Source organism: Euprymna scolopes, chromosome 14, assembly GCF_053919585.1.
Source record: "Euprymna scolopes isolate OS-2025 chromosome 14, ASM5391958v1, whole genome shotgun sequence".
NCBI lineage: Eukaryota > Metazoa > Mollusca > Cephalopoda > Sepiida > Sepiolidae > Euprymna > Euprymna scolopes.
Genome location: NC_136495.1, coordinates 881666 through 892500, shown reverse-complemented (window position 1 = coordinate 892500; position 10835 = coordinate 881666). Strand labels below are relative to the sequence as shown.

The following is a 10835-nucleotide window of genomic DNA, read 5'->3' as shown; positions in this document are numbered from 1 at the left end:
GAGAGAGACCACCTTCATTGCAGCGGCCCTGGAAATGCCCTCTGTGTAATTGTTCCAACTCATGTTTCCTGTGAACGTTAGGCCAAGAAGTTGGAAAGATGTACTCTCAGATAAAGAGTCGTTGGCCATTGCTATAGGTGATAGAGAAGGTTTCTTGTAATTATTGAATGAAACTAGTTTAGTCTTGGCGGCATTGAACGTGACCATCCATTGGCGGCAACAACTGGAAAAGTATATGCAGTCATACTATATTCTATTGATTTTGCTTCTAAATTAACTTTTTTCAACTAGTATGTAAAGAGATACGCATGCATCTCATATCTATCTATATATATATATATGTATACACACACACACACACACACATATATATATATATATTCTAGGTAATCATACATATGTACTAGGCATATATATATATTCTAGGTAACCACATATATATATATATATATATGTGGTTACCTAGTCTTTATTTATATATATATATATATATATATATATATACATATATATATATATATATATATATATATATATATATATATATATATATATATATATGGGGGGATGTGTGTACTAGGTAACTAAAAAAGTTCTGGTCATAAAATGACATTTACATATATTCTAAATGCGTGTAGCAATTGCATTCAAATTTAAATAGTCGGTAGTAAAAATACCAGACTTGTAAAAAAAAAACACATGCACACTGTGCTAGGCCATTAGTTATAAGTCCGATAGCTGTGAGAAGGATGGGTGTATATACAGATCTCATTCAGAGCTGTTTGTTTTCCCGTAACTGCACTGCATCCTTTAAATAATGAATGTCACACATAATGCAAGGCGTTTACCTTTACGGATGAATATAAATTTGTTGGTTACCTTTTATATTGAATTTTTCGGACTAAAAGATGAAGATTTTATGCCCGCAAATTAAATTGAATATAAAATGCGTCTTTTTAATTAGTGGTTGCTATACGTTGTCTTATCACGTTAATTGGTTGTCTATGAAGAACTTAGTAAACGAATCACTGAAGCATAAGCTCTTACATTTTAAGTTATTTACAAAAATAAAGTGTACGTTGATTTATTTCGAAGCAATATACTTCCATCTTATCATCCGAAATAAACAAATACGTTATAATATTATATAATATAATATAAATATTTTAAACAATTCGTGTTCTCATTTTGTTTTTGTTTGAAACAATTATTTTATTTGATCTGTAAGCAATTGATAATAATTGTTAATATAAATGAATAAAAAGGCCAAAGCAATTCGTGAAGAAGGTGGTTTAAGGTGACTGGATGCTCCTCTTGGTGATAGGCTTTCGCTGTTACATCCACTCGTCGCACACGTGCGGTAGCAGACGTTCTTTTGTCGGATCGTTGAGCCATTGGTTATGTTTTTTACAAAACACTTCTCGTCGGAATGAGTTGTTGCACAGCCTCGTGCGAATAACAACTGGATACCTGAAAAATATCAAGAAAAATATGCGAGATTTAATTGCATACGACCTATTGGTATACTTCATAATACGCCACAGATACAAAAATGTTATAACCGTAGTCTATATGTTTCTATGTATGTTTGTTTATAGTTCATTACAGCTTTTTATTAGGGAAATTTTATTGAAAATTACATTCCGATGCGATGCCTCCGTTCAGTCTCGAGAGACAAAGGATACCCCCTGTAGGGGCAGCTACGCATGTAATTGTGTGGCAAAGGTTGCGCAATCTATTACCACACCTCTCCTGAATACAGCACCTGGAAGTCCCAAATAGTCACCCATCTTTTACTGGCCAGGCTCATCGCTGCTTAACTTCGGTGATCTGATGGGAACCGGTGTATCAAACGTGATTGTGCCGTATAAAATCTTTCTTTACATTTAAAACATATTGTATTTAAAAGTAACTGTAGTAAATTTTAAAAGACACATTTTAAAAATTGTAATTAAGAATGAATAACGTTGTTTATGTATTTTTCTTAAATATAATAAAATATAAACATCGTAAGTGTCGTAAATCGATTGAGACTCTTATATAACGATGCACGTTTGTTATTACATATGTTTATAAACATTACAATATGATCTGTATTAAAGAAGACATATGAAATGATACACTTTATGTATAGATGTCGGTCGCTAATTGTAATCAAATTCAAGCACTACTTTCGCCCCTTCTCTAAGAGCTGGAATATATACATAGGCAGCAAAAAAAAAAGCCCGCACTTGTAATTATTTCAAAAGCTGCAAATTTAACCTAAATTTAATGTAACAATTGAAATGGATGGCTATCGTCTAGGGGAGGCTCCATGTTTTAATAAGCTTCTGGGATTCACCTTTACTCCTGACCTGAAATGGAACACGTACATCAAGTCTGTTGCCAAGATCACTGGAAAAATGGTAGGATCCTTCTGTTACGTACTGGGTGTTATTTTTAGAAGGTACCAAATATGAGAGTATGTTTCAGAGATGACGACATATATATTTGTTGTTGTTCATGTTAGTAAGAGTCTTAGTGTATTCATGTGTGTGATGATGTTGTGAGATGCTAGATATTATATATATTCATTGTGAGTGTTCATATTGTTGAGATATAGAGACAGGTCTTATATATAACGAGACAGACAGGTAGGGTACAAATTACTACTGGAGCACCAAGCCTGTAATTCAATGAGAGGAGATTTATGAATATTTTGATAGATAGACTGAGATAGTGCGTTTGACATTTACATTGACAGTTGTACATATATATAAACACATTACCTTTTTCTGTTGAAAACATAACTCGAAGACGCAGTTATAAAAATACATGATGATAGTTTATTCTTCTTCGACCGGTCGGACATGATTCGGTATTTCGGGGATTCAAAGTTGTTTACATGGTTACCTCTAAGCCTCTCGCTTCCCAGAGGGTGCCTTGACTCTCACGGAGAATCAGTCTGATCTCCTCTGCTTCTCTCAACTGACTAAAATCTGACTTATCTAACTAAATTCATAACTCATGACGTCACTGCATGACCAAGCACGTGCATATGAATGACCAAGCACGTGCATATGAACACATGGCACGGATCCTTCTCTAACCTAATTTTACGTAACTCACTTTATAATAACATTTTCCATTCACTTTGTTTTACAAAGAAATTAAACCTGTTCGTTAATTCTGTAACCCATTTTTTTTTTATTATGCATTCTTTCTAAGAATGTGAATAGTTTCCAGCACAATTTGTATTTATTAAATATTTTAACAGAATCAACAATTTAACTGGGAATTCCATTTAACCCGATTGTTCTTTAAAACTTATCTACAGGGTTCAATTCTTGTTTTATCTGATATCATTTTCATTTAGCTAATTCTCTTTTATTTTTAACTTACATAAAAAAGGGGCAGCCCTTTTCATGTAACACTTCTACCGCTCTAGAAGATATCTCACTGCTGATGCATCTATCTATATAAAAGCCAAGTACGTCGAAGGATGGAGTACTGCTGCCACATCTGGCCTGGAGCTGTTAAAAGCAGCCTATCCTGCCTTGACAGAGTACAAAATAGACTTTGGGGCTTAGTGGGGGGTGCCCTTTTCTCTTCCCTGCAACCTCTCTTCCACAAAAGATATGTTGCGAGCCTGTCTTTGTTTTATCATTATTTCCATGGCAGTTGTTCGTCTGATCTTCAATCTCTGCCCCCCCTTCGCCAATCTTTCACGAAAAACACCCGTCTAGCTGAAACCACTGTCAATAAATTCCCCCGTTCTTTATATGTGCCTAAATCCAAACGTAGATTCCATGAGCAAAGATTCTTTCTTAGGAGTACACGCCTGTGGAAACTCTTCCATTTCCCGCCTGACTACAACTTGGATGTCTTCAAGTCCAACATAAACGAATTCCTGATAAACCGCCCCTTAAGTAAGACACTTTATCAAATCTCCATTACTAACGATTACTACGATACTATCCCATTGATTACTGTACACTCAATAATCCTTATCCCCCAGTGGCTTCCGGGCATTGATAAGTGGTGACTGCCATAAAAAACAAATGATTTAATGTAAGCCCCTTCCATAGCTATAACCCATTAGTACATATGATTAAATAAGAATCTTCTTTACATTAACTTACCCTATATCTCCCTGAGAGTTTAATTACAGATATTGTCCACACATACTGTCCACACATATTGTCCACACATATTAACCTCACCATGACAAATATGCTATACACCTACCTGCTTATATAACCCAAGCTATACTCAAGCTATACTATATACAAAGCTCAAGTGAGTTCCCCCAAATAGCATCAACATTTTATTTCGCTCCTAATGTAACTATCGCTAGACGTCGTATATCTATCATGTTTTTTTTATTACATTTGCATCCTAAACAAGGCACATTGCCACTTTGATGTAGGTGGCTACTATCATGGACCTTAGTTGCAGGGGTACTATGTAGGAAGCATAGCAGCAAGATGTCTGTTCACATTATACTTAAGCTTCAGCATATCAGTACAGTTGGGGAAGCAGGAAACCGGAAAAGAATTCCAAAGTCCTGCAGTTCTGGGAAGAAGCTATTAGAGTAAAAGACTTTCCTACATCTAGGGATCTTGACTGTGTAGGGGTGGGACTTCGCTGCTTGTCGGGTTTGTTGGGAGTATTTTCGTCGAGGGGGTACAAGCGCTTATAGTTCGTCAGAGCATCTACCATTAGACTACTTGTAAAACAGGCAAAGGGATGCAACATTTCGTCGACGGATTACAGTTCGCAACCTATTAGGTTGGCGACTCTCTTTTAGACTCTATCTAGAAGAGACTAGTAGCAGATGTACCAGCCCAAATGTGACAGCAGTACTCCATACATGGGCGAATGGTGGCTTTTTAGAGGTGCAGGATACTTTCAGACGTAAGTAACTTTCTAGCACGATAGAGCCCACCTTCTTAGCAGCAGCCGTGGCAATGATCTCGATATATCTATTCCAACTTATGTTTCCTGTGAGCGTTAAGAGGCATGTTATTTAGAAGTTTATCACCTCTTCTGATGAGAAGAATGAGGTTTCGAAATATCATGGTATAAAGAGTTATCACTTACCCTACACTGCTAATTTATGTATAACCTTATTGAATAAATGAATAAATCTCTATATATTAATATATGTTTTATATCATCATTTTCTTTCGTTATTAATTTTCTATGTAATCGCCAAAACATTTTTAAAATTGCCTTTTAAAGAATTGATATTATTCTCTTCCTTCATGTTTTATTTTTTATTACCGTATTTTTCTGTTTAGCTACATTGTTGTTACAGCTACGCGACAGTTTTTTGGCCGTCGTGTAGCCTCCTCAGACTTTTACAGAATTGTTCGTTTATGATGGAATCCACCATAAACGAACATTTCTGTAAAAGTCTGAGGAGCCTACACGACGGCTAAGAAACGATCGCGTAGCTGAAACAATAATGTAACTAAACAGAAAAATACGGTAATAAAAAATAAAACGTATATTTGCTCTACAACAGTATTGAGTGGGGAAAAAAATAAATACAAACTCCGTATATAAGACCATTGCTCTTGTACCAATCAGTTATTAGTCAATGATGGGGAACCCTTCGTACCAATTCTCACTATCCAGTTCCCCCTCGAGGAAACTGGTTCCCTCTCCTCACTCTCCACATTAAAAAACGGCATTGTGCCTAATTTTCTCTGTGGAGAAGCAAATAAATAACAACTCCAGACATAGTTCTCTTAATTAGAAAAAAAAATTCGAGCGAAGTTAAATTGAAACAAAAGATATATAGGGTGATCAAAACGTCACTGGCGGATTGCAAAATGTTGTAATTTTATCTTACAACGATAAAATGACATTTATATATATAAACGGATGTAATACTCCGTTTTTGTTGTGACTCCATCGTGATCTAATAATATCAAAATGTAGTTTAACTTGTGCAGGCTTTTTTACTGTTTATATAAGTTTATTTATGCACAAACTCATGTATAATATGAAAGGAGTCTCAGTGACCTACTAGATATTCATAATCGAGTGTCATCGGTCCCTGTGTACAAAGATTTATCAGAATAAAGTGATGTGTGGTTAATTCCCTTTCCAAATAACATATGGTTAAAGTATTTAAAATAACATAGTATTTGAATCCCAAAATAAGTCTCTCAACATGGTTATACGCTAGTTCAAATGAGGAATAATGTATGTGATGTTACCTTAAGTTTAAGCAATTAGGTGTTAATCCAGCTGACTAGATAAACGCTTGCCCTGGAGTCATATAAGACCAATAAACTAGAAGACCGCATGCTATAACATAGTTAACTGAACAAGTTGGAGGCAACGCCACATATAAGATCATTGCTCTTGTAGCAACCAGTTGTTGGTCAATGTAGGGGAAACCCTTCATACCAATTGTCACTATCTAGTTCTCCCTCGGGGAAACTGGTTCCCTCTCCTCACTCTCCACATTAAAAAACGACATTGTGCCTAATTTTCTCTATGGGGAAGCAAATAAATAACAACTCCAGACATAGTTCTCTTAAGTAGAAAAAAAATTCGAGCGAAGTTAAATTGAAACAAAAGATATATAGGGTGATCAAAACGTCACTGGTGGATTGCAAAATGTTGTAATTTTATCTTATAACGATAAAATGAAATTTATTTTATTTTTATGTGTGATATTTTATGCAAAATACTTCCAAAATTAATCAAAAATAATCATAGCGTTGAAGAACGTACCCAAATTGTTAAATCATTCTATTTCATCAATGATTAATAAATTTAATATACACTGTTAATTAACGGCGTTGTCAAGTGAGAGTCTTGAGCAACAAGGTGCCGTATAGAACAATGAGACAAAATGAGACACCTTTAGACATCAAATAAAACAAGAAGAATGATGGAAAGTATTGAGCGAAATATCGAGATTGAAACGATATCGTTACAGATAACTTTGAATATTCTGATGTTTTCAAAATATACTCACATCTTGAAACTTTTTCTCTACAACGTGACGCTGTTCCTATATCCAGAAATTATCACTTTCGTCTAACATATGGAGTCAGAATTAAAAATATGGTTCACAATGACCCAATTTTTCTGAAAAATTATGTCAGATGATGCATTTGTTAACATAAGAAATTGTCGATCTGGGGAGCTTTGAAATCCTTACGGCGGGCGATTCATCAAAGGCAGTTACGAGGTGCCTTAAATACGTTTCTAGACATTTTTTTGTATGGGCACTTTTATTCACAGTACACATATGAAATTCTAGTCCCTTTATAAGTAATCTACTCTGGCTGCAACGCACTTGTGATACAGTTGTAGTCAATGTGTAAGGAAAGTCCTTTAAAATTACTGCGCCCTCTGTAGATGTATAAGGAAAATGCTTTAAAAGTACTGCGCCCTCTGTAGATGTGTAATGTCGCAGCAACGTAAAGCAATTCAATAACCAGTAAACACCGGTTCTGCACGGAATCCAACTAGCAAGGTACGTAGACGGACGCGAACGGTTACTCAGAACGGACCCAACAATCGATTACTCAGAACGATCCCAACAACGGTAAGATATGCTCACACCCACACGGCACGAGAAGCAACAGCAACACGATTCCCGACTAAGTCAATCATCGCTCTCCCAACGTTTTTCAATCACCCGCTTTTATGGCCGTTGCAGGCCGGCTAAATTTGCATATTGCGAGAATTCATGTGACTTTGCGAGATATCATCCTTTACAAAAGACGGCGGCTGCCATCTTGATCTTTCTTTCTCTATTTTCGGTCGGCGACGCCGAGCCGGCCCCGAGGTAAGTCTTTCCTTTTCGTCCGTCTCTTTTACGCACCCACACAACACACAAACACGCGGGCGCTTGTCTCCTAGATGCACATTACAACAATTCCAATAAAAAATAAATGGTGAGTCATATCATATGATGAATGGCATACCGAATTTTCAAAGTCTACGACAATTTTAAATGATTGTACAAAAAGTCTGATAAATTATCGAAAGCACCATGTTCCTCCTACAAATTCGCCATATAGGATGCAATAATTGGAAGGGAAATCAACGTGCCTTATTTCTTTGAGTATGAAATTGGAAAAACTGTCGCGGTGAATAGAGTATCCTTAGGGACTATGATTAAAAACTTTTTCTGACCAATACTTTAAAATAGTCCTAGATTATTGTTTCAACAAAAGATGGGAAAGAGCACATAGGACTACAGAAATCATGATTTGTCGACAGGATAAACTCTCATTATGTCAACTCGTTTCCAAGCTCTCTAAATTTGGTTTAATCGGACATTTTCTCATAGCGATATCCCAAAGAAAAATACATGCATACACCTAAAACTCTACGTCAATGGAAATAGCAAAAAAGAAATAAAATCCGGGAATTAACTCGTAGTCGAGTGATTTAATCACATTTTATAAATAATAATTAAAAAAAAAAAACATTTAAAAGATGTAATTTTCCTAAATATATTCTTTTTTTAATTGCTATTCCTTTTGCAAACAAACTTCCATTGTGTTCGCATATTAGGTGAAATTCACATTAAGGTATCATTAAATATAAAAAAAAGTTATTGAAGGCAATTCAAATTATCTTGACAACCTTATGAGTGTTTTAGATTTTAATTTTTTTTTCTCCAGAAATCAAGTAAAAGCTATCGGAGGGATAATGACTGCTTTCTTGATTCTTCGAAAAGAATAGATAAATTTTATATTTAAGTGCGCACGGCGTATATATTGAGGGAATGTGGATAGAAATGCTGAACTAAATAACAAAATAACAAAAGTTAAATTAGAACAGACGATTTTAAAACGCGCTGTAGACAAACATAAACAAAGATTAAAGAAGCCAACTAGTGAAACGTTTTGTTTAGATTTGAAACTGATGGTATCGATGTTATGTTTGTATGTAATATCTATAGAAATATAGCTATTACACACTTATTTTTTTTATTTTATAATCGGAGTTTTCTCCTGCTAACTTTACACAGCCACTTATATATATATACATATATATATATGTGTGTGTGTGTGTGTGTGTGTTGTCTGCGTATATGTGTGCCGATGTGTGTATGTAAAGGGTCTGTGCGTGCACGCTCTTATAGGATATATACTGTTTAAGAATTCCTTATATTATTTGGTGTTAAGTGGTTGAGAGGTTTCCATTGAAATTCACGAAACGCGTTCTTTTGAAATGAAATACATTTTAAGTCAAAATTTAAATAAAAACACAAATACAGTACAAATGAACATCTGTATAAAAATGGAGTTTTGTGGAGTTAGAATTGATACAAGTGTTCAAAATAAGATATGGAAGCAAGGATCAATAAAAATAACAAGAATTGTAAAAGAAACACCCAAATACGCAAGAAAATAATGAACAACAAATTCGTAAATAAAAATAAATACAGGAAAAATAAAGATCATAAATATCGAAGTAGAAATTTATTCAACATAATGTAACGCGAATTTAATATAATGGAGTATTGGGAAAGAAAGATATCCATAACAAACAACACTCTACCTACGCATTCTTCTTTCAATCTCCTCGGCCTAACATTCAGATACAATATTAACTGGAACAAATACATTGAAGACATTGCGAAAGCTGCTGTAAAGAAGGTGGGTTTTCACCTATCGAGCTATATAACTACACACATCAGAGAGTACCCTGTACCTCTACAAGGCCACTTTTCGCCAAGCATGGGGCATTGTTATCACATCTAGGCTGGTGCATCTACCACTATCCTCTCCCTCTTAAATAAGGTCCAAAAAAGAGTTTTCAATCTAATAATATTTGGAGATGTGCCAAGAAGATGAGTCAAAGTTTTTAAAAAGACTTGTTACACAGGATGAAACTTGGGGCCATCACTATGATCCAGAGACCAAAGCCCAGTCAATGCAGTGGAAACACTTGGACTCGCTACCTCCAAAGAAGGCAAGGATGCAGCCCTCCGCTGGCAAGGTCATTCTCACAGTCTTCTGGGACCAGGACGGAGTAGTGATGATAGATTTCCTGACAAAGGATACCACATTTACAGGAGCCTAATATGCTTCACTTTTGGGGAAATTAAGAGAAGCTATCAAAATCAAGAGGCGAGGAAAGATCAGCAAAGGTACCCTCCTCCTGCAGGACAACGCTCCGGTCCACAACTCGCATGTCGCCAGATCAGAAGCACGGGGTGTGTGGTTATGAAATCCCTTCCCATCCTCCCTACTCTCCTGACCTTGCACCCTCTGACTTTCACCTCTTCCCAGCCATGAATTTGTTTTTGAAAGGAACGCGTTTCCCAGATTATGCAGCCTTGATTTCTGAAGTCACGTCATGGTTGGAGGATCAACATGGTGTGTTCTACAAAAACGGTCTCCAGAGCTGCATCAAACGATGCGAGAAATGCATAACTCTGGGTGGTTCCTAAGTAGAGAAAAACTAATAGCTGTGCCAAGTTTTGTTGCTCTACTATTATGCGAAGTGGGTCAGGGGCATTACTTATTGCATGTCCCTGGTAGAAACAAGAAAGAAAATATAAAGACGAAAACGAAAATATATTAACATGAAAAGAAAAATATGGAGGACTACAAATATAATCGGAAATCATATAAATATCACGGCATAGTCACGTTTACAGACATCATAATCACGTTGACACGCCGGTTCTCGTTAGATCACCAAAGTTTAGCAACGTTGAGTCTGGTCAGTGTCTGATGTGTGAGTAATTTGGGAATTCCAGGCGTTGTATGTAGGAGGACGCGGATTCCAAACTGCAAGAGTTGCAAAAACCTAACGTCATCATCTCCCCTAACGAGTATATACATGCGATTTGGGACCATTTG

At 35.9% G+C, this 10835-nt stretch overlaps 2 protein-coding genes and 1 pseudogene across 4 annotated transcripts in view; 1 reads left to right on the top strand and 2 right to left on the bottom strand.

Annotated features, from left to right (window-relative positions):
• Window positions 1–10835, top strand: part of LOC145292838 (thyrotropin-releasing hormone receptor-like) — a 504617-nt gene that overhangs the window by 192865 nt on the left and 300917 nt on the right. The gene's annotated exons all lie outside the window — the stretch shown is intronic.
• The window catches only part of LOC145292837 (uncharacterized), a 212113-nt gene continuing 202464 nt past the window's right edge, over window positions 1187–10835 (bottom strand). For all 3 annotated transcript variants that reach the window (XM_080138883.1, XM_080138882.1, XM_080138881.1), the window contains one exon: window positions 1187–1470. Coding sequence is in view for 1 of the 3 variants with exons in the window: in XM_080138881.1 (XP_079995007.1) it covers window positions 1208–1470 (263 nt within the window). In the remaining 2 variants the exon portion in view is untranslated. The remainder of the gene's footprint in view (window positions 1471–10835) is intronic.
• Window positions 1754–1871, bottom strand: LOC145293394 (5S ribosomal RNA; annotated as a pseudogene).